Source organism: Bubalus kerabau, chromosome 9 (assembly GCF_029407905.1).
Source record: "Bubalus kerabau isolate K-KA32 ecotype Philippines breed swamp buffalo chromosome 9, PCC_UOA_SB_1v2, whole genome shotgun sequence".
In the NCBI taxonomy this organism is placed as follows: domain Eukaryota; kingdom Metazoa; phylum Chordata; class Mammalia; order Artiodactyla; family Bovidae; genus Bubalus; species Bubalus kerabau.
The window spans coordinates 50767927-50792818 of NC_073632.1; the positions used below are offsets into that span (position 1 = coordinate 50767927).

Sequence of the window (24892 nt, forward strand, 5' to 3'; positions counted from 1 at the left end):
TAATGATATTAATCTTCTAATCCATGAATCATGATTTTCTTGTTTATTGTGGTTTTATCTATCTATCTATATAATGATATGGGCCATTACAATAATTTAAAGTTTTCATTTTAGTGACATTAATTACATTCATATTGTTTTGCAATTGTCACCACTATTTCTGTACATTTCCATCACCCCAAATGGAAACCATGCTTTTCTTTAACCAGCAGTACTGAAATTGCCAACTTACTAGTTACCATATGTCTCCTATGGCCCCCCAAATTCTTTTTCAGATCAGTAATTTAACACCAAACCCTGAATCCCAGGGAATCCTGGTACTTGTCTTTAGAAGAATATAAATGAGTCTTTGTTAAGAAATTGGGCTTTAGAGTCTTCAAATCCCAGCTCTGCCATTGACAAGCAGGTAAATTTACTTCTCTGAGTCTTCCATTATCATGGACAAATTTAAACGGTTTCATTTCTATCACCCTTCCAGGTGTGGGCGTCCCTAAATGGGGTGCAGAGACTCCCAGGGATACTCAGCAGCCTGCCACATGCTGTGGAAGCCACAGAATGAACACACACATTGTCCAGGAACATATTTTTCCCTCACAAAGCTAACATTAGGTAATTTAACTACAAATGAGTTTTTAAACTTTTATAGCATACCATACATATATATATATATAAAAAAAATAGAATTACATGTAAGATTTACACTCATTATAATATAAAAAATAAGACTTAAAATAAATCTAAAGCCTTTATTTGTGTGCTGTGAGCTAACTCTTCTTCCTTTCCACCTCCCCACATGCCCCTTAGCAAGTCTTTTACCCTTTAGTCTCCTTCTCAGGTCTAACAGACATTCACTCTTCATTCACAGCCCTTTTCCTACAGAACCTCAGAATTCTCAACACAGCTCTCCAGGCAGGCACTGTTACTGTATCAACTTGAAGTCTGTTTGCCATCTCTGTTCAGCTAGTCAACAACTATATGCTTAACCTATATTTTACCATTTCAGGCTATTTGAAATAAAATTAGTAGTTCTGAAAATCAAGGTGGTTTTATTTACTTCTGGCTTTCCAAAGGTTATGTTCTTCCTTTCAAATTATTTTGCTTTCTCTGTTTTTACATATAAATTATAATAAAGATAATGAAAGACATCAGATGATATGTTGACTTTAAAAATGACAGTATCCATCATGTCATCTTAAGTCTGCTGGTCCAAAGGTATTTAAATTTTGTGTAACTTTGTTCTTCTAATAGCCATAATGGAAATCACATGTCCATTAGTATGAAAAAACCCTTTGGAAACATCTTTGCGAAACACTTGTGGCTCAGATGGGAAAGAATCTGCCTGCAATGCAGGAGACTCAGGTTCGATCCCTGGGTCGGGAAGACAGCTTGGAGAATTCCATGGACAGAGGAGCCTGGTGTGTTACAGTCCATGGGAGTTGCAAAGAGTCAGACATGACTGAGCGATTAATTTTTTTTTCCATGCACTGTGATCATTACATCCTATTTAAGAAAGATTAAATTGTGTTTTATTTCATATTTAGGAAAGGTTTGATTTTTGTTTTATTACATCAATTTAAACACAGAGGTTTGTTTGGGATTCTTTTTTAGATCCTCATCTCTTTATAGAGAGATTCAGAGATAGAAAATGAAGAGATGGACAAGGACAGGTAATAGAGCAAGTCTCTTTTCGATTAAACCATTAAATATCTAAACATCTGTATTTTTCTTCCCTGTATCCTACCTACCAACTTTTTATGATCAGAAGCTAGCGTGACACATTGCCTTAATTTGTATCTAGCTGTTGCTAAGCTGTCACTATGGTACCAATGCACTCAGGCAAATATAATAGCTAAAAACAAATGTGTAGGAAGAAAATTTTGTCCCTAGCCCCCTCACCTCTCCTGTCATCTGGATGAGTAGTTCAACATTGAATTTCTGTGTCATAATTGCTTTACATCTGTAACAAAACAAAGCAAATTAACCCGAAACTTTTGAAAACCAAATTATTACAGCCCATAAAAATATAACGATGTCTGCAAATGTCATTTACAAAAGTCATCACTAGTCTTTGTACCTATACCTTGTAATGATTGAAACAGCCTGCGTGGTAACAGAGATTGATTTTTTTTGCCCTCAAGCAATGTAAAACACCAGCAAAAATACTGTCCTATTAATTATAATTTTTATGGTCATGCAATCACAATGAATGGCATCTTTTTGTCCTTTCTCAATGGTTAAAATTTTTCAAATAGTTTTAAAATTTTCAAATTCTAGTAGATAATTTCAGCAAAATGACCTAATGTAAGCTTTATCTTCAAGAGTGGTATAAATATAAACTGTACTCTCCAGTGTTATATCTCAGTCCTGTTACTTCCTTTGCCTCACTGCATATGCAATTAATCCAAAAGGAAAAGCTTAATTTTCTTAAAAGGGCCCATTAACACTATTCAACTATGTTTACAGATTGGATATATTACTTGTTTACCTAAATAGTAGCATAAATATAGGTTTTTAGAAAGCTTAACATAAGTTTTTCTGTATGATTGGATTCTTAAGCAAGTCTATGATTAGTTAATAAACCACTTTCCCTCTTGACTAGTTCTAATGAAAGCTTACCAACTTAAACGTCTTCCATTCGTAGCAGTCTTCCATTTTTGCCCATCAAAAAGAGCTTTCTGTTTGCAGTGTGTCAGCTGTACTATTTATAATAGAGTTAACAATGCCAACTAGAGGCAGTGAAAGGTGTATATTTCATATGCAAATCCCCAGCAATAATTTCTGCAATTACATATAGTTGCTTACTCTATTATGTTCAACATCAGTATTATAAAACTGAGTCCAGGAAGGAGAAAATAGTACTGATTTTACTTTTTTGTATCTCTTAAAGACTTTTAGTGAATTAATTAGGAAAATCAAGAGTTCAAAATGAAAGTAGCCCTAGCTTATTATAATGAATATTTTCACATACTGGGACTTTGATGACCTATTATAGTAGCTGTTCAGAGGAAGAAATTCTCTGTATGACACAGACTGTTCTTTCTGTTTTGTCTCTGAGTTTGTGTTTTTCCGAACAGTTCTCTCTCTTTCTCTCTCTCTTTTCTTTTTTTGACTGTCACATGCAGCATGTGGGATCTTAGTTTTCCAACCATGGATTGAACCAGTCCCACTTGCATCGAAAGCACTGGAGTCTTAACCACTGAACCCCCAAGGAAGTCCCAAACAGTCCTCTTTATTTCTTGTTTTACCAGATGTGATTCCCCTGACCATAAGTAGAAGAAAAAAAAAAGAAGAAACCAAGGATAAATTCATGTTTTCTTTTCACTGATGTATATTAAGTGTTATTATGTGCAAAGCACTATCGTGAATACAAGCATGACTAGAAAGGGAGATTATTTGTGTCTTTCCCCACTGTACTGTAGGTTTCTGTGGACCAGAGTCTCTTTGAAGGCAAGTGGGCTATGACAAGTAGAATAGACAGATCTGAGTTCAAAGACTAGCTTTTCCATTGAATGTGATATTAGGCAAATTCTCCAAGCTTTATCGTGCTTTCTGGTAGAAATGGAGATAGTCATGCTTGCTAGTGAAGTAGCTGCTGAGTGCCTGAAAGTGTCTTTGTACCTATTACAGAGGTTGATAGTCAGTAAATGCTGTTAAAGGAAATACTGTTTTTTTAATTATTTTATTTTATTGGCCATGCCACACGGCTTGCAGGATCTTAGTTCCCTGACAAGGGATGGAACCTGGGCCCATGGCAATGAAAGTGCCAAGTCTTAACCACTGGGCTGCCAGGGCACTCCCAAGAAATGTTGAGTATGTTTGTTTTTATAATGATGGAACAAGCAAGTAAAATGGAGTAATAGTAAAGGAGCAATGGATTAGAAACTAATTAGAATATCTAAAGTAAATCTAGAGAATTCTTCTAACATATAGGACAATATAAGGTGAGAAAAGATCTAGAAGGGAGGTGATAGAGCCCACCCAAGGGTGTATCTTTAAAAAGCAATATTTAAAGGGCCAAGACAGGTGTAAAGCTTACAGTTTGGAGAGCTGTGGGGTTGGATGGGAACAGTTTTCCTATGCTGTGGTCTGTGAACCTGCATCAAAATCTGGGACTTGATGTAGAATCAGGACTTTACCCAGACCTACTGAGCTGAATCTAAAGAGGAGGTCCAGGGTCAGTGTTTCTCATAAATTTCCAAGTAATTTTCACACACACACCAGTTTTAGATCCAGTGGGTAGATAACAAATTTCTAAGGTTCTATTGACATCTAATTCTTGGTGTGGTACAAAAGACAAAACATGAACTTTGAAGTAAGACAGATTCCAGCCAAACTGGAATGCTCAACATTTAAGCCAAACAAACAAAAAGAACCCTACCTAATAGAAGAGGGGCTTACCAGGTGGTTCTAAGGGTAAAGAACCTGCCTGCTAATGCAGGAGACCTAAGAGATGTGGGTTTGATTCCTGGGTCAGGAAGATCCCCTGAAGGAGGAAAAGGCAACCCACTCCAGTATTCTTGCCTGGAGAATTCAATGGACAGAGGAGCCTGGTGGGCTACAGTCCATGGGGTCTCAAAGAGTCAGACACCACTGAAGCAACTTAGCACGCGCACACCCAGTAGAAAGCAGGAGAGAAAGATAAATACTGTAAGATCCCACTTAATATATGGAATATGAAAAAAACTGAACTCATAGATTCAGAGAACAGATTGGTGGTTGCCAGCAGCAGGATTTGGGATGGAGGGAAGAGGGGAATGAATGAAGGTGGTCAAAAGACACAAACTTACAGTTATAAAGTAAGCCATGGGGAGGTAATGTATAGCATGGTGGCCTGTAGTTAATAATACTGTGTTGCATGTTTGAAAGTTGCCAAGAGAGTAAATCCTAAAAAAAAATTGTAACTATATATGCTGATGGATATTAACTAGATTTATTGTAGTAATCATCCCTCAGTATATACAAATATCTAGTCATTATGTTGTACCTGAAACTAATCTTATATGTATTTGTACCTCAATTCTTAAAAAATAAAGCAAAAAAGAGAAAACAAGTATAAAATGTGTAAAAAGTGAAAAATATAGAATGGATATAAATACATTAGTATTTATATTAGAATGAATTATAGTAAATTAATTAAATTCACCAACTAAAAGATAGAATCTCAGATTCAGTTAAAAAGCACTATCCAATAAGCTGTCTAAAAGAGAAACTTAAAAACAAAAGACAGAGAAAGATTGAAAATAAAAGATGGGGAAAATATGAACCAAAAAAAAAAAAAGAGAAAGAATATTAGTATCTGACAATATAGGATATAAGGCAAAAAATATATAATGGACAAAGAAGGTCATATGCTGGTAAGAGGAATAATAGAGCAAGAAGATACAACCATCAAAAACATGTATGCACCTAACAATACAACCTCAAAATACACAAAGGAACAACTGAAAAAAAGTAGCAGAGAGAAATGACTACATCAAATTATAGTTAAAAGATTTTAGCCACGTCTTTCAGAAACTGATAAATCAAGCAGACATAAAATATACATAATGAAATTTTGAATCATATAATTAATAAGCTCAAGCTATGAAGTATACATAGAGCTCAGCACCAAAGGAATAGTTAGTAAATATTAGATTCAACTATGTGAAAATGTGAATATGAGAACTTTTTGCCTCTTAAAAACAGTTTCATATTATTCCTCATAGTTTGTTGAAGGAATTAAACTAGCTCATGTCTGTAAAGCAATTAACACAATGTCTAATTTAGTCTCCTTTGGTATTTAGTTTACAGAGAGAATACTTTCCTCAATTATTAGTAATTGGATAAGTGAGATCCTAAAATTCAGTCATGTGAAATGTGAGGTCACAATTTGTTTTTTAAGATTAACAAATGACTCATATAGACCTAGCTGGTGAGGAATTTAGGGAGCCAGCTGCCCTACCTGAATTCATGCCCAACTCAGCTGTGATTTGGTGCCACCTGGTGGTGGTGGTTGGAGCCAACATAAATATTGGTAGGGATAATTCTGAGTCCAGAGGCAGCAGGACAAGATCAGTGATCCCAGAGATGTACCAGTTTGTAGGCCAGATTCAAAAATTCAGCTAGGAGAATACTGACGACTAGAGACTCACTCTTCACCCTTCTTTCTGAAACAACTTCCTATGACTTTCCTTCACCTTCATGACCTTGACCTCCATTCCAAGATCCCCTTCCCCACCGTAGCATAGCCCTTTAACCCCCACCTCTGACCCTTGGGGCTTCCTTGGCGGCTCAGACTGTAAAGAATCCACCTACAATGCAGGAGACCAGGTTTGATCCCTGGGTCAGGAAGATCCCCTGGAGAAGGGAATGGCTAGCCACTCCAGTATTCTTGTCTGGAGAATTCCGTGGACAGAGAAGCCTGGTAGATGATAGTCCATGGAGTCACAAAGAGTCAGACACAACTGAGCAACTTTCACTTTCATGACCCTTATCCCTGCCTTGTTTTCAAATAGAGGCTAGACAGGAAATGGGGGCCAGTTGCCAATTCTGCAGAATATCTAAAATTATATTTTAATATAATGGGGTTTATATATTTCTTAAAAATGAGTTTTTACTGTGTTTTATCCAGGGTTCCCTGAATGCTTGCAACATAGCAGCACTATATTTTTTATTTTAGCGTCTTTGATTACTACAAGTATTTCTGGTTGGTTATAAAAAGCTTTTACTAGATAGAAACCAATTGAAATTCAAGGGAATTCCCTGGTTGTCCAGTGGTTAGAACTCAGTGCTTTCACTGCAAGGACCCAGGTTCAGTCACTAGTAGTCTGGGAGCTAAGATACCACAGGCCACATGGTGTGGCCAAAAAAAACCAACATATCAAGCAGCAAAAACAAGGGAAGACAGGCAAAAGTAGAAAAGTTCATCCAGAGAATATTAACTCTATTACATGAATGCCGTGAAATTTTAGATTTATAACTGCTTTTGTGGATGATCTCTTATTGCCCGGTAGGATCAGAAATTCTTAGTTCGGTTATTTCTTTGTTGAACTTCTCAATGTGGAGGAGCAGCTTTCCCTTTCTTGTATAAACATGCTGCCCTGCTCCATTATTTTCAGGTGCGCCCCCTCCCCCAACACACCTCCTAGGCTTCTTGGAAGCTGCATGGAGGGGCTCGACGACAGAGGGGGTAGTGATCAGTTATCATTTACCTTTAGTTTCTGTCCCCATCACCCTTCCTGGCATCCTCCCACTTTTGCGTTACCTGGGTCACTACAACAGAGTCAGGGCAAAGCAGTCTGAGAGACCGGCAGAACTAACATTTTGAGATCAGAGTCTTCTTGCCTTATGGCTTCCAGAGGTCACAGGTTTCTCCAATGAAACTGTCATACACCAAGCTGAGTGTCAAATCTTGGGAGATTCATGGCACAGACCAGCAAAGGCCTTAACCTGTCCACTGCCAATCGCTTTGATCTTACCTGTTACTTCTGCCCCACCCTCTAATTTCAGGCTCTCTGTGTTTTACTCAAAATGGCTGTTTAAAGTTTTCCAAATAGGATCTGCAGTTCCCTGCCATAGCTACTGCCTGAAGTTTTGCCCACTCAGAATGCCCTTCACCTGCCCTTTGTGGGTCAGAATCCCTCAGCCTTCCTGCGGGCTCCCAGGACAGCCCCTTTTTCACAGAAGCTTCTTGGTTTATTCTGACTCCTCAGTCATCCCCACTCTGGGTCTCTCCTGTGATGCTGCCTTCTGTGTTATATCCGTTTTCAGGGTTCATGATTGATTCCTGGGCTAGAATGACATCTCTTTGAGGACAGGGACCTTGTTTATCTGTTTCTTAATTCCCCAAAGAACTCAAAGCTTTGCAGTCGTAGGTGTTCAATAAATATTTGTTTAACTTTGAAAGCCTTTGTCACATTAAAGCCGGCCAGGCCATCTTCCAAAGAAGTCTCACCTCCTCCTGCCAACTGCATGGGTGCCCAGCCCTATATTTAGGTACTAAATGGTCTCCCCCACCTTTCTCTACAGTTGACATGAGCCAAATTCTGTCACTGCAAAAATTCTTCAGGAATATAGGCATTGGGAAAGCACATTCACTCATCCCAGCCTAGATTAGCCATCTCTTTGGCACTGAAATAATTTGCTTACTTTCCTAATGTCAAGGCTGAATAAATGCAGTTTCCACAAGTACAAAGTTTACTTACTGAAAACCAGGATTGCATCAAGAATCTCATGAAGAACGTGCGTGGTTATAGAAGCTGTACCTTTTATGTCTTAATTTTTTAATATTTAAATATTATTAAATCATTAGATATCAACTTGGATGTAATATATTTTACTATAGACACCATTTGAAAACTTCAGTATCTCTAGAAAAATTCAGAAAATACCAACTGTTTGAGTCTTAGGGAATCATAACATAAACACCACATTTGTCCTCAAACATGGGTTTCTCCCTGCCATCATAGATATACCATTTAATTCTGCTGTTCCTAACACCTTCTTTTTAAAAAATGTTTGTAACCTTACTGGAGGCAAGTAACCCAGAATTTCTCTAATTTCTAGTGTAAAACATTCAGGGGGAAGAAGCAAGTAATATGGATTATTGGATTCCTCTGGTAGCTTTCCTCAAATTCACACACTTGAGTTCCAAAGCACAATCATTTCTCTTTGCTCCATGCTGATTATATAGGTCAGGAGGGTAATAAGGTCATTTATTTGAAGGATTTTCATCTGGTATATTTCTAATATTCTTGCCCCATTCCTGACCACTGAAATCAGTATTACAGGGAGACCCGCATCTCTCTCCCTCCACCCAAGAAAATGATGAAACAAATGTAATTTGAGTCTGAACTTTCTGCTCCCAAATTTGTCATCTTTGCAGAGCACAAGGGTTATATTGCTTTAGTCCTTCACACCAGTAATGACTCCTGTAATAACATTAGTCCTTTAAACCAATGATGGCTCAGTAATAAGTAGCACTGTGTTTATTATTAATATTAACTCAATGCATAAAACCTCAAAGGTATTACATATTTTTTTCAAAAACCTTATTATTGAAATCAGAAATTGCCCATGGCAGAATCAAGAAAACACGGGACATATACTAATAAAAGTAAATGTTACATCATACTATCAATATATTATTAAGAAGATGCAGTGTTAGATACTAACACTACTAACATACTAACAGTGTTAGATATCTATTTTACTGTTAAAAAAAAAAACAACAAAAAACGGAATTTTTGATTAATTGGCTGAACTGGGATTTCCTTTCTAAAAGATTTTCCTGGTGCTTCTTTCCTAGGAGTCCGCAACATAGAGAAATTCTGAAGCTGTTTTATAGTAACCTCAGATCAAATATGGTCAGTAAGTATGTGTGCCAAGAGTGTATCGTTGAGATACTAATCTATATTTTTATTCTCCTGGTATTTCCTCCTTTCCTTTCCCTGTCTCCAAGCAGGTATTCCCATCTGGGTTTATTATCTTGGTGAAGGGACGAGATGGAGCAGAAAGTTGAAATTGCCCTCAAGCTTTTGTTTCTAAAATCTTAAACCCCAGCAGGGAGAAGATTTGAGCCATAGGCACAATGCGTGGGCAGAAGCAGGAGGACCCTGGACACGGTGGTGGGGACGGGCAGGCTGCTGTGTGGGTGGGCTCTCCAGCAGCCTGGCTGGGAGGCAGGCCTGCCCCCAAGAAGCTGTGGCTGTGGCTGGGAGCTGTGACCGCAGCTGGGAGCTGTGACCACAAACTATAGGCGTTACATCTGACTTTGTTTGACCATGTGAATTTCAGTCACTGAGCATTATAAATCTAGGCAATTTTACACAGAAGTCCAGGTTGGAGCTTCTCTTGAATAATTAGCAGATTTGGCCACACTGTGTTCAGTCTCTTATGGCACCAAGGCTGCCTGCCTTAGATAAGGAATAAATGCTCTAGTTTGCCAGAATCCCTGGAAGTCATCGCTACACTGATGCCAGGCGTTAGTTGTCACTCATCGTGACACTGGCACTGTTCCCGGCAATAGAAAAGGGTCCTCTTTACCCCAGATTTTTTCCGTAAATGAAGAAATGAAACATAAACTAAAGATGGCTCAGGAAAGAAACAGAGGAGCCGGTGCACTCCTCCATGGAAGGGAAGATGTTCTTTTGTGTCTGATAGGCAAGCTGCACGCTTTACTCACGAGCTCTCCCAGCCTGGTCCCTGTAGGCATTTGGATCATGGCTCCCGCGTTCCAGGCAGCCTTGCAAAGAGATGACCGCGTCCCTGGTTGGGCATGGCAGAGCCACTGCCTGCAGGGTACAGCATGCAGAATGATGGACGGCTCAGCCAGAACCCATGTGGGCAGATGCCTGGAGGCCAGAGGCCGCTGGAAGCTTCTGGTGGGGGTAGGGAGGACTCCAAAAGGACAGGGCTCAAGACAGAAAGTAAATTAGAAAAATCATTATTTCACAGATGCAAGTGTACGGACTGAGATTTGCATGCAGCACCTTTTCTTTCTGGCTGATTGGTTACTTGGCTCAGGGCTCTGATGGCACCAACATGCACTCATGGCAGAGGCGACTGGGGCCTGTCCTAGAGAAAGACAGCAGAGACACTGTCTTTTCCTTATGAGAGGGGTAAGGAGAAAGGACATGAGGGCTGGGGGCATCACATGTTTTAGAATTACATGATGATGTCTTTTTCCCTTTCCTGGGTGGAATCTGAATTTAAAGTGGTGTCTTCCAGACAGCATTCAGGACCATCATATGAACCTTTGTGCTTTTGCTGCTAAACTAGAAATGTGTTTTTCAAAACCTTAACTGTTATGTGCCCAGGCTAGTTATTTCAACAGTTTGCTCACCCCATTTATAACCAATAAAAATAACTCTCCTTTATTGAACTTAGCTTCTGCCAACCACTCTGCGGTGCTCCCCATAGCTGCCTGCCTCATTTAAAACCATCCTGCAGGGTGCCCCATGCCTTGACAAAGGAAATGGATGCTAAAAGCTTAAGCAGCGTCCAAAATCCCACACTTAGTACATGTGGGAGCCTGAATTCAAATCCAGGGGTCTGTCTGACTTCATGAGCCCTGCACTCTGCAGCCAACATCACCTTGATGTCACCATCAAATGTGACGGCATTTATCACCACCTGCTACCTGCAGGGCAGCAGTAGGGCTGGAGGCATGGAAATGTGAATGCAAAGGGCCAAGTCCCCAAGGAGTAGCAAAATTAAATTAGGCACATTCTTTAGAAAGAAAAGGGAAAGCATATTCATGCAGTGACAGAGATGTTAGCAGTGATCCTTGGAGTTGTGGTGTAGCAGAGAAAGCCACCATGTCAGCAGATATTCACTCTGGGACCCAGTGCTTCTGGGATGTTAGGACTGAGTCCAAGTGAGCTTAGTCCTTTTTCCCCACTGTTATGAGTTATACTGTGTCCTCAAGATGATGTTGAACTCCTTACCCCCATTGTCTGTGAAACAGGGTCCACTTGGAAGTAGAGTCCTTGCAGATACTCAAGTTAAGATGAGGTTATTAGTGGGGGGGTCCCTAATCCAGTATGACTTTGTCCTTCTAAAAAGGAGAAATTTAGACACAGAGACAGATATGTACTGGAGGAAAAGGATGGGAAGATCCATGGAGAATATCATCTAAGAACCAAGAAACTTCTGAGGCCCCCAGAAGCAAGGAGAGAGCCCTGGAACAGAGCGTCTGCATAGCCCTCAGACAGAGCCTATCCAGCTCTTGATATGGGACTCCTATCCTCCAGATAACCACGATGGTGTGATCAGACACCCTGGAATGCGAAGTCAAGTGGGCCTGAGGAAGCATCACTATGAACAAAGCTAGTGGAGGTGATGGAATTCCAGTTGAGCTATTTCAAATCCTAAAAGATGATGCTGTGAAAGTGCTGCATTCAATATGCCAGCAAATCTGGAAAACTCAGCAGTGGCCACAGGACTGGAAAAGGTCAGTTTTCATTCCAATCCCAAAGAATGGCAATACTAAAGAATGTTCAAACTATCGCACATTTGCACTCATCTCACATGCTAGCAAAGTAATGCTCAAAATTCTCCAAGCCAGGCTTCAACAGTACATGAACCGTACATGAACAGTACATGAACCAAGCTGGATTCAGAAAAGGCAGAGGAACCAGAGATCAAATTGCCAATATCCTCTGGATCATTGAAAAAGCAAGAGAGTTCCAGAAAAAATCTGCTTTATTGACTATGCCAAGCCTTTGACTGTGTGGATCACAACAAACTGTGGAAAATTCTGAAAGAGATGGGGATACCAGACCACCTGACCTGCCTCCTGAGAAATCTGTATGCAGGTCAGGAAGCAACAGTTAGAAATGGACATGGAACAACAGCCTGGCTCCAAATAGGGAAAGGAGTACGTCAAGGCTGTATATTATCACCCTGCTTATTTAACTTATATGCAGAGTACATCATGCAAAATCCCGGGCTGGGTGGAGCACAAGCTGGGATCAAGATTGCTAGGAGAAATATCAATAGCCTCAGATACGCAGGTGACACCATCGTTATGGCAGAAAGTGAAGAACTAAAGAGCCTCTTGTTGAAAGTGAAAGAAGAGAGTGAAAAAGTTGGCTTAAAGCTCAACATTCAGAAAACGAAGATCATGGCATCCGGTCCCATCACTTCATGGCAAATAGATAGGGAAACAGTGACAGACTTTATTTTGGGGGGCTCCAAAATCACTGTAGATGGTGACTGGAGCCGTGAAATTAAAAGACGCTTACACCTTGGAAGAAAAGCTATGACCAACCTAGACAGCATATTATAAAGCAGAGACATTACTTTACCAGCAAAGGTCTGTCTAGTCAAAGCTATGGTTTTTCCAGTAGTCATGTATGGATGTGAGAGTTGGATTATAAAAAAGCTGAGCCCCAAAGAATTGATGCTTTTGAACTGTAGTGTTGGAGAGAACTCTTGAGAGTCCCTTGGACTGCAAGGAGATCCAATCAGTCCATCCTAAAGGAAATCAGTCCTGAATATTCACTGGAAGGACTGATGCTGAAGCTGAAACTCCAATACTTTGGCCACCTGATGTGAAGAACTGACTCATTTGAAAAGACTCTGATGCTGGGAAAGACTGAAGGCAGGAGGAAAAGGGGATGACGGTGGACAAGATGGTTGGATTGCATCACCGATGCGATGGACATGAGTTTGAGTAGGCTCCGGGAATTGGTGATGGACAGGGAAGCCTGGAGTGCTGTAGTCCTTGGGGTCTCTAAGAGTCAGACACAACTGAGTGACTGAACTGAACCGATCCTCCAGAACCATTGAGACAATAAATTTCTGATGATCTAACCCATCCAGTTTGTATTATTTTATGATGGCACCCCCAGGAAAGAAAACTATCACCCAACGTGTACACACTTTAAAAAAGAAGATTCTGTTGTGTGGGTTTGTCATTGTCCATTTCAGAGACCTGCTGAGCAGGGCTGGTACCCAGCCACTGGGAAGTCTGGCATCATCCACATGCAGCCTTGAGCAACTACTCACATTTCAAGCCTCAGCCCTCAGTCCAACCAGCTGGAGTGTCCAGTGCATGCATCAGTCACAGCAGGGGGGAGCCACTTGAGATACTGCAGAAGGCAACAGGAGGGATGATGTTGAGGCTCTGTGGAGTCCAGTACAAGAGCATCATGGAAAACATGAATAAACAGTACAGTCAGGTAATACCAGTTAGGCTGAAATAGGGGTCGTCTACAGTAGAAGAGTAACTAGAACACTGGGAGTACAGGCCTGCCTGTGGGAGAGGGATGGTGAAAACCCCACAACAGTGTAGACATTTGGCTGGGCTTCAAAGGATGAATAGGACTTTACAGGGGCAGTGTAGAAGCATCACAAGCAAAGGCAAAGAAGATAGAAATGCCCAGCCTAAGCAGGAAGGTGTGCCTAAGGACTCCCTTGTGTCTTAGAGTAGGATGGAATTTTCTGAAAAGAAAAGATTAAATTCTATTCTGGTCAGTACTGCTGATGTTTCAAAGAACTAAACTGGGAAATAACCAGACTTAATTGGGAAACAGTAGAAGAATTAGTACTTAGGATATAGTATAAAGGAAAGTGAAGTCGCTCAGTCGTGTCTGACTCTCTGCGACCCCATGGACTGTAGCCTACCAGACTCCTCTGTCCGTGGGATTTTCCAGGCAATAGTACTGGAGTGGATTGCCATTTCCTTCTCCAGGGGATCTTCCTGACCCAGGGATTGAACCCAGGTCTCCCGCATTGTAGACAGACGCTTTACCGTCTGAGCCATCAGGGAAGTCCTCAGGATATGGTGTAAGTCATGCCAATTGCCAGTCATACATCTAGAGTCTGGCACATATTAGCTTGAGATAATTATTTGTTAAATGAAAGAATGAATTACAAGCCATGTCATCTCTCTGGGCTTTATTTTTTCCCCACTTGTTTAAAAATGAGGTGGGTTGGTGTGGGGAGGTAGTATGGCTACTCATCTCTCTCAGGTCTGTGATCAAGAGCAAACAGAAGGACAAAATGTGAAAACACTATTATTATAGATTAAATGTTTGTGTCCTTCACAAATTCATATGCTGAAGCCCTAACTGCTGATATAATGGTATTTGGAGATGGAGCGACTAGGAGGTAATTAGGGTTAGAGGATGTTATGAGAGTGGGGCCCTCATGATGGGATTAGTGGCCTAATAAGAAGAAGCTGCCTGCCAATGCAGGAGACATAAGAGACGCAGGTTCGATCCCTGGGTCAAAAAGATTCCCTGGAGGAGGGCATGGCAACTCACTCCAGTATTCTCACCTGAAGAATCCCACAGACAGAGGAGCCTGGCCAGCTATGGCCCACAGGGTCACAGAGAGTCAGACACAACTGAAGTGACTGAGCATGTATAACAAGAAGAGATACCAGGGATGGAGCTTGCTCTCTATCCACCATGTAAAGACACAGCAAGAAGGTGACCATTTGCAAACCAGGAAGACAGCTCTCACCAGAGCCCATCATGCCAGCACCCCGATCTCAGACTTCAGGCCTCCAGAAATGTGAAAAAATAAACTTATTCTATTTAAGGCACTCAGGGTATGGTATTTTATTATGGCAGCCTGAGAAGACTAAGATAGCTATGGAAAGAACTTTATACCTGTGTGATATTATTCCAGAGTTGGTATAGAATGGTGGATGAAATCCTCAACTGGGAGGTGAGGGGGTTCTGACATGTGGCCCAGATCCTGCCAGGACTGAGCCACCTGTCTTTGGGCTCTTCCCATATAACACATAGGTGGTATAGGGGCCATTCCAGGAGGCACCATTCACATAGACCAGGAGCTGTCCTGCTCCAAGCCTTCAACCATTTGTTTCTTCATCTATAGAAAGGGGAAGAGAAATGGGACATACGATATCTAACAACAATTCACTTATTCTTCCAACAACGTTTGTTGAGAATTGATTATGTCTCAGGCACAGAGCCAGGCACTTGGAGATAGTGTAGGATCATGGTCTTGCCCTCCAAAAGTTTACATTCTACTTGAAGAGACAGACAGAAAGTCCATTATAGCTTCATGTGAACAGGGTCTCTGTGCCAGTCAGCTCAGGCTGCCATAACAAAATACCATGGACTGAGGGGCTTAAACAACAGTAATCTATTTTCTCACAACTCTGGAGACTGGAAGTCTAAGATCAAGCTGCCGGCAGGGCTCTCCTGAGGTTGTCTTCCTGGCCTACAGACAGCCACCTAAATGTCCTGACATGGGCTTTTCTCTGTGTAGGCACATCCCTCTTTGTATAAGGATACTAGTCACATGAGATTGAGGCCCACTCATATAACCTCACCTAATCTTAACCGCCTCTTTAAAGGCTCTGTATACAAATGCAGCCACATTCTGAGCTACACCGGGGGTTAGGACTCCAACCCCTGGGGGGACTAGGTACCGGGATGGGAGGGGGCACAGTTAAGTCCGTAATAGCCTCTATGACAGGGAGATTCAGAGCAGGGACCTCCACCCCAGGCTGGATCCACGAGGCCTCTTGAGGAAGAGAGCTAAGCTGCTGAGGAGTGAAGGTCAAGGCCGGAGGTGAGCTATCACGTTCGTGAATACAACTGTGTGAAACCCTAACCTTGTAAATTTTCCTCTTTGGTGGACTCTGATTTATTTTGAAACCTGTTTGGCCTTTGGTAGGTGTGACATACCAAAAGGAACCCCAAAACATTGTTCCAAAGGTCAGTGTGCCTTGGGCAAGCTACTTTTTCTTTTTGCCTCGGTTTCCTTATTGGTAAAACCAGGCTGTTGGCATCTATTATTTCTCAGGCCCTAATGTGCCATGATTATAGTGAAATCCTTAGACATATTTGGTTACATCTCTAAAATACTGTGCTGACATTTCAGAAGTTTGTGGAAAGGAGCCGTGGATTCTGTAGCCAAATATTATATTTACTTTTGGAGTATTATTACTGAGATTTCTTCTAACTCTCTTTTTTAAGTCAAAACAATAGATTGATGAAGGGGAGTCAGGTGACAGGTGTCAAGTCAGGCACTCACACCAATGTTGCATGACTTAAAAAAAAATTATTTGTATATTTATTTATTTGTTTTTGGCCATGCTGGGTCTTCTTTGCTGCACAGGCTTTTCTCTAGTTGCAGCAATCGGGGGGCTACTCTCTAGTTGTGGTACATAGGCTTCTCATTACAGTAGCTTCTCTTGTTGCTGAGCATGGGCTGGAGGATACTGGGCTCAGTAGTTGTGACTCATGGGCTCTGGAGCACAGACGCAGGAGCTGTGGTGCACAGGCTTAGTTGTTCCGCAGCATGCAGATCTTCCTGAATTAGGGACAGAACCCATCTCTCCTACATTGGCAGGCGCATTCTTTACCACTGAGCCACCAGTGAAACCCTGCATGACTTTTAGCTACTCCAGGGTGACTTGTTCCTTAGGCCAAGGTGACAACTCTTTTTTGGTGTGTGTGGGGGGAAAGGGTTACAAAAGCAATAAATGCTCATTGTTGGGGGACAACAAGGAAATCAAATATTTCACAAAGGTGGAACATGGAAAAGGACTAATAAGTTCCTTCTTTCTACCATTATATACCTCCAGGGTAATCACTGTTACCCCTGTGCTTTCCAGACCTTTTCTATTCACACCCAGATATAGGTACATACATGTTTTCCTTTCTTTCTCTCTCTCTTTTTTTTTTTTTTTACAAAAGTGGGTTTATACTACATAGAGATCTGTAATTTTCTTTCTACTCAATATGTCATAGACACTTTCTGTACCCATAAAAAAAGAGTACCTTCCTCTTTCTAAAGCTGAGATAGTGTGCCATAGCATTTGTCATCATTTTGACTATTTTCCAGGTTCTCTCCCAATTTTTCTGTTATGAATGATCCTGCAATGAACATCCAACATTTGCTTGCAATGTTGCAGTGAACATACAACATTTGTTTGTAGTTGTAGCCTTGGTTGAGTTAGGATGGATTCCTAGAAGTAGAATCACTGGATCTCAAGTTCATTTCTACGAGGTATTTAATTTTACAGAGGAGATTTCAGGCAAGTCAAATAAGACTTTAAAAATGTATATATATGTATGGAGAGCATTTCATTTAGAGTCTTTTGGCCCAAAGCAAGAAATAATTTCTTAAAAACCAGCCAATTACTAGAGGAGTGTATACCTCCTTTTTTTTTCTTTGTTAGTGTACTCTGATTGGCTGGGAAACCAGCCTCCCCTTGCTCCCTGCTTCCTGCCTGTCGCTTTGCTGTGTGATCTGTGTGGGGAACTCCTCCGACTGCAGGCCTTTGGGCACCCCTCTGGGCTTTGGGCCCTGGTGGCTGCAGCGCCTCCAGCTAGCACTCTGGGTTCAGAATGAGCTATCGTTCAGATTGGCATTTTTTTTCTCATTTTTTTTCTCAAGGGCTTGAAATTGAGACTGGGATTGCAGCAGTTTTCACGCTCAAGATTTCCTTTTGCAGACTCCCTATTGTGCAAGCCAGATATTCTACTAAAATCATATCTTAATGGTTATGCTGGGTGCTTAAAATCTCAAGGTGCTATAAATTATTCGATAGTTCTTCTATACATAAGGAAAACTGCCCAGCACAAATTCTCTGCAACTTTTCATGCAACACCTTTTTTTTTTTTCTTTCCCACACTGGATCATGGTGTGTCATTTATCTGCTCCAGATTCCACTAAAGGTGGGGTTGGTTTCCCTCACACCCCATTCCCAGCACACAAAGGGTTAAACTGAAGTCCTTGAGCCCACCTTCCCAAACAAAAGTCAGTTTTGCAAGTTACTCAGCGAGATGTCTTTCAGTAGGTTCTATTTAATAAAGTTAATACAAGCTTCTCTGCTCCTCCTTTTTCCCTCTTACTTCATTTGTGAGTATTCACGGAATCTGGATCTGCCAGCTACTTCTGTTTGAAGTTGAAGGCTTGGCAAAATTATACATCCAGCAGGCAAGTAGTAAAGTGGAAATGTCTACAAGTAACAGTGAAATCTGTTGCATTGTTTTAAGACTTAACTACTGGGGGATACAAAGTCCTATAAATACTGTTGAGGCAGCTATAAGTACATTTTATGATGATCAAAAACTTTAGAACAACAGCTAAAGGATATGTGAAACCTGATGTCTATCTGCCACTCTTAATTATATACATTGATTGATATTAAAGATATCCCACTCTTGATTAAATGCTGGATAATTTTGAGTTTTTACATTTAGTGTTTTATGTGAGTCCTTTGTATGGCCAAGTAGCCAATTTACTCCCTGCTGCCTTTTACTCAGGTAAAATTGGAAATGCATTCATTAGATCAATTGTAGCAGCTCTAATTTGAAATCTTGAAAAATGCATTTCTAATGAAGAAATTTCCAATCAAGCAGACCTCTAAATCTAAGGTTTTTATTTTTTTCAGGTCTTTATACATATCCTTATGAATCATTAGCAGTCACTCCTGCTGACTTCTTAAGATTACATCAAGAATTGTGCTTTTTAAAGGCAAGAATTGTGCTTTTTAAAACCTCATTCCTCTCCTCATGTTGTTATTTAGTCTCCAAGTCATGTCTGACTTTTATTTGACTCCATGGACTATAGCCCACCAGGCTCCTCTGTCCTTGGGATTTCCCAGGCAAGAATACCAGAGTGGGTTGCCATTTCCTTCTCCAGGGGATAATCCCGACTCAGGGATAGAAGCCGCATTTCCTGTATCTCCTGCAATGGCAGGAGGATTCTTTACTACTGAGCCACCAAGGAAGCCCTTCTCCCCATCTTACTCCATGTTTATTCATATTTTTTCATAAGGCATTACATTTATCCAATAGCACTTTCAAAAATATTGTTTTTCAAAGACTCTAAGATACAACTGGAAGACGACAACTCCAATGCATGCTTTTACCTTTAAAAAAAAACTTTTGTCCTGCTTTTTCTCCTTATTAAAAAAAAAAAAAAAGAAATTCATATAAACATACAAAACCATTTGAAGGTAGGTAGTTTCCTTTCCCACACTGCAGTAACTTCCATTTTTGCTAACAACTCATTTGGAATAGCTTACTTTAAGTAGCAATGTTCATCCAGTTATGCAAATTAAGATACATAATTTACAATAATACTCAAGGTCACTTTGTAGTTTCCTGAGAGATTATGTTTTGAAAAGTCAGTTTGTATCAGTTAAGCACGCTGCTTGCTTTAGATGCTATAGAATTATTGTTATTTCACAAAACTTCTGGTTCTGAACAATGTGAAAAGGAAATGTTCATTTTTAATTATTTTATTTCCACTGATGTATTATTTAATTTCTCCTCCAATACCTGTTAATGATTGGCTATAGATATATCCTATAACAAATTCCATCTAGTCCCCTTTGTAAAAATGTAACAAGGTCATTTTACATTTTTAAAGCACTAAGTAAAGTGGTTTAAAAATGCAAAGTGAGCTTAAATGATACTCTTAATTCTTCCTAACTCTTCCACTGGGAAACCCTAGAAAACTGAATTAATGAAATGCAACTTATACTTTTTAAATTCTAATTATAACTGTCACATTAAATTGAAGGTGAAACTAAAACTGCTATATGTTAACTAAGTCAAGCAATGTACTATATCATACATGTTATTTAATGTGCGAATGTTAAAAGTCAAGTTCCCGGCAGAAATAGAAGTGCCTCCATTCTGTCTTCAGGGAATGTATAAATTAACCATTCTGCCCCAAGCGGTCCTCCTCCCTTTCTCCCTCCGCCCTATTTTAAATGTAGATAGGGCGACTCAAGTCTTTTGAATTTGAAGGGCTGCTATCTCGGCCCCATTCTTTTCATCATCCTCTTTTGAATGACACTGAGCACGTATGGATTCTTTTATAAAACACCCCCTGGACGCAGGGCTAGGTTCTCCCTGCTGCTTGCTAATTTTGCATAGCAATTAGTACTGACTTTTCAAAATCAGTTCGAGAATGTTCCACGTAGAAACTCAAAGGTCTTAGATAACCACTTGCCTATAGATTTCAAACCCAAAGGGGAAGAACTTGCATAATTGCTAAATTCCCAGTTGGAGCGGTCTGGAAGAGGATACGTAATGCAAAACTATACGTTAATTCAAACCCTCCCCGCGCCCGGGCAGCAAGGAGCCAGCATATGCCTTCTTTTTAAAATCTATTCTACCAATTCACTGACCGCGCAGGGCCGGGCCACATGGTCCTCCCTTGCAGCCAGTCAGCTGTGAGCAGCAGATGGGATCATTTGCATTTTTCTTTTTATACTTTCTTCGACCCGCAAATTAAAGGATTTTTAAAATTTTACATTCTCATTGTTTGCCTTAAATATAAACGTGGCTTAAATGTTGGGTTGGGCTTCCCTGACCCTCACACACCACACCCCTTGAAGTCATTGAGACTTGAGAAAATACCCGAGGGGTAGGTTTCGTTATTTATCAACTTGGAATCTCCAGTCCGGGAGTCAGGAGTAGAAAGAATGAGCCTTTATTGAGTTGGTGACTCGTGTTTTTCTATTTTAAGCGCTCGGCGCAGCTATCCCGTGGGTTTGTCTGTGGCATGTGGGTCTGTGAGCCCGCGCACTTATGAATCTCAGACTCCGCAGCCTCAAACCTCAAAACTTCGGGTTACAAGTAGAAGGCAGATTTTAGCTCTTAGACTTACAAGAGAGGGCGGCCACCCTACTGGGGGAGTGGCCAGAGCCAGTGTTTCCCAGCGCCGGGGTCAGTCTCCCGCGGCCCGCCAGACTCCATGCAGGCTCCGCGGGGGCCACTAGGGTCCCCGCGCCCCGAAGTCTTTGTGCCCAACGGACGAGGGAACACTCGCCCGGGGGGCACAGGGCCACGGCCGAGATCCCAAAAAATGCGGGAAAGGCGCGAGCGCGGAGGGAGGCGCCCCGCACAGTCGCCGATCCGCGGAGGGGGAAAAAAAAAAAAAAGTAGAAAAAGAGGCTTTTCAGGTCAAACTCCTCGGGTCTGAGAAACCACGTTTTAGAGAAATGAGTCGCGGGGGGAGAACACACGATGTGCAGGGTACATTGTTAGCCAGCGCTGGCCCGGCGCACCGTGGGTGCGCGGCCGCCGTCCCCCGCCCTGGGCAGCGGGCGCGGGCCCACGTGGAGCGGCGCGGCACCGGATGAGCGCGCTGGGCCGCCCGGGTCCCCGGAGTGCGCGCCCCAGCTCCCTGCCGCGGCCGTTCACGCCCGAGCGCCGCCGCCGGTCCCGCGTGTGCCCCGCTGAGGGGGAGGGGCGGGCTGGGGGTGGGGGCGGAGGGGTTGTGGTTCCACTGCAGCGGGGGCTCCTGTGTCCTTGTGCGGAAATGACACACGGAGTCCCGTCACGTCACGCGAGAGCGCAGCGCACGGACACACACAAAGAGAGGGGAAAATACACGGCGCCCGCCCGCTGCCCCCAGCAACTCCTCGGGCCGCCCCGGCCTGGCCCTCCGCGCGCGGCCCCCACTCCCCAGCCCCGCGCTCCCCCTACCCCCCACGTGGCGCCCCAACTCGGCGCGGGCCCGCTCTGCAAAGTACAGAACTCGTGTCCCAGGTAAGTGCGGGGCGGTTCAAGCCGGCCGCGCGGTGGCGGCGGCTCCGGAGCAGACGGACGGGCTAGTGGCTGCAACATCCATGCCGGGGTGGGGGGCGGGAGCAGGGGAGGGGACGCGTAGGGGGGCTGCCCGGAGAGCGCTCGGCGGGAGGGGCGCCCACCCCCGCGCAGGGCCGAGTCGCCGGAGCGGGCGCCGGGCGCCCACGGGCTCGCCGCGCCCATTGTGCCGCGCGCCCCTTTGTGCCCGCTCGGAACGCGGCGGCTCCATGGCGTTCCGGGGAGCACGCGCGCCGCGCGGGGGCGGGGGGGAACGCGCAGTGGAACAGTCCGCGCCGCCACCGCCCCACTCGCGCCGCGCGCCGGCCTCGCACCCCCGCCGGGCGCCGCGATGGAGCGGCCGGGGCCGCCGGAAGGCTCTGCGAAGCCAGCGGCGGACTCGGTGTCCGCGCTCCGCCGGGCTGCGGCTGGGAACGGGCTCGGCGTGCAGAAGGGGGGTGTCAGAGCAGGAGTAGGGGGCGGGGACTGGAGGAAGATACGGAGCAGGGAGCGGGAGGCCCGAGAAGCCGCCGCTCGGAGGGACGCTGCCTCCGGAGTCAGCAAATGGAGCGAGGCAGGCCCGCGGCGGCGACGGCCGGCGGCCGACAGCGGACAGGGACGGGCCCCGCCGCCAGGGGGCGCAGCGTTCCCTCCCGGGCCGTCCACGGCGCGGTTCGCGGTTCCCGCTGCCCGGGAGCTGGAGGCGGGCCCGGCGCCTTGGGCGTGCGCCTGGCTGGCGCGAGGCCTTCCCGGCCGGCCGCCCCTCGTGACCTCCCCCTCCCTCTTTCTTGTAAACGTGATTCCCACGCAGACTTTGTGCACGCTGCGCCCGTGAGTTGTGCTGCAGTGCCCGTCAGGGTCTTGCGTGCCGAAACGTTTTTTCCCAAGGTTTTTTGCAGAGGTAAAGGAATTTGAGTGCTCAGGTGGCCTGTCTGGAAGAATTGTACACTCAAATGCCAACTGGGAGAGGATGTGCGGAAGAGGGCTGTGCGCTTCAGCGTCGGAAACGTTCAAGTTCACCTTCTTAACGTAACTTTTGTAACTTATTAACTGTTCCCCGTGCCACGGGGCAACACGTGGAGTGCCCGAAAGCTGAGGCTGTGGGAAACTGAGGCAAGGAAGTGAATTCTCGGGCTGGGGCTGGCTCCTGTTGTCCCAGAAGGATTGACACTGTGGAGGGGTTTTTTTTGTTGTTGTTATGCACACTCCCAATCCCACCCCCTTTGGTTTTTCTTTCCTCCCCCACCCTCCTTTTAAACCATCCATCCTTAGTTTCCAGTTTCATGTCCCTTACCTCAGTACTGAGGTTGCGTGAGATTTTATGTCTTAACAGTTTTACATCCCCAGCCACTAACCTAAGAACTGATAACTTAGTAGGTGCTCAGTAAAGTTTTGCTAAATGAATACGGAGAACCTCTTGGATTCCAGGAGAAAGAGGACCAGTGTATCCTGTTACTATTAGTGGGCTGGCTGGCATGCTCATGGCCCTTGAAATAAATTGATGGAAAAACCAGAGCCTTTAAAATATCTATCACATAACAACTCCACAACTGAACGTAGATATTGCCATAGAGGCCATCTCCTTGTTGAAGGGATTTAACAAAGTTTTATGTCCTTCCCATCTCCCATCATGCACAAAGCATTAGTAACCTCCGAAAGCAGGACCATTTAGGACCGAGTAGACAAGCTGGTCAGCATCCCAGTAGTCTGTTAAAGGTACCACTTAGACACATTTACTTTACCCACTTGGAAACTTCTGAGTTTTTAAGCATCCCTTAAGTGAGCAAAAGAAGAGGAGAATGTCTAATAATTAGGAAGAAAAGAACTGGAATCTACCCTAACAGTGGTTTGATTAGGTGAAATTTTAAATCTCCTTCAGGAATGTCCCACCAGCCACTTGTCTGGAAAGCCCTGAAGCAACAAGAAATAGCATGTTTTTATGAATTGTATTGATTCCACGGTGAAAAAATAGAGGGATGTGGCTTGTAAAGACCTCAGATTTTATAATGTAGAGACACATGAAGGCTGCTAGTAAACCAGCAAAAAAAATTCAGTGTATGGGAGGTTGGAGTGTTGTGTGTTTGTTTTTCCTGGCTCTTAATTTTGATGACAAATTATGGTTCCTCCCCTGTTATTCATTGTGCCTATTATTGGCTAAAACAAGTTTGGGGGAATTATTTGTAGAATCAGCTTTTGGGATGGTGGAACTTTTCTGTATTCTGTTGATGGTGGCTACAGGGATACGTATATCTGTGCTACCTTTCATAGAACTGTATGCCCTCCCCCCCCTCAACCAGAGAGTAAATTTTGCTGTATGGTAATTAAAAAAAATAAAATTTAAAGTCACACACAGACACACACACATAAAATATGTGCTTTGTGAGCATTACCTTGCTGTTCTTTCCTTGGCAGATTGAACAGCGACTCTTCCCCTTCTCATGTTCCAGTATCTCTTGCAGGATTATTATTTCAGTCCAGGCTCTTGTGGTGGTTTCTGGAATGAGCTGCCACACATGACATGCACATGTCTAGCTAAGGGCTCTCCACCCTGGCATCAGGCCTTCAATGTGTCAAACAGGAGTGGTGCAATTTCACTTGGACTGGTATTAATGCCTGGTATATTAGTCACTGAATGATCAGACATTTTACAAACTGTTGTTTTTCTCTTTTTTAATTAATTATTTGTTTTTTGGCTGCACCTTACAAGATCTTAGTTCCCTGACCAGGGACCAAACCTGTACCCCCTGCATTGGAAGTATGGAGTCTTAACCTCTGGAATGCCAGGGAAGTCCCACACAGTTGTTTTACAGCTGAATTTTCTCAGCAGCTCACCTGGTAACATACTCTTCCTCCATTTTTTTTTTTTTTTTCCATTT

At 43.1% G+C, this 24892-nt stretch overlaps 2 protein-coding genes across 2 annotated transcripts in view; both read left to right on the forward strand.

Moving 5' to 3' along the window:
• The window catches only part of PDSS2 (decaprenyl diphosphate synthase subunit 2), a 280931-nt gene extending 271615 nt beyond the window's left edge, over positions 1-9316 (forward strand). The window contains exon 9 of the mRNA XM_055535290.1: positions 9287-9316. Within this exon, the coding sequence (XP_055391265.1) occupies positions 9287-9301 (15 nt within the window). The 3' untranslated portion in view covers positions 9302-9316. The remainder of the gene's footprint in view (positions 1-9286) is intronic.
• A 12540-nt stretch (positions 9317-21856) lies between these two features.
• The window catches only part of BEND3 (BEN domain containing 3), a 33307-nt gene continuing 30271 nt past the window's right edge, over positions 21857-24892 (forward strand). The window contains exon 1 of the mRNA XM_055535292.1: positions 21857-21980. The gene's annotated coding sequence lies outside the window, so the exon portion shown is untranslated. The remainder of the gene's footprint in view (positions 21981-24892) is intronic.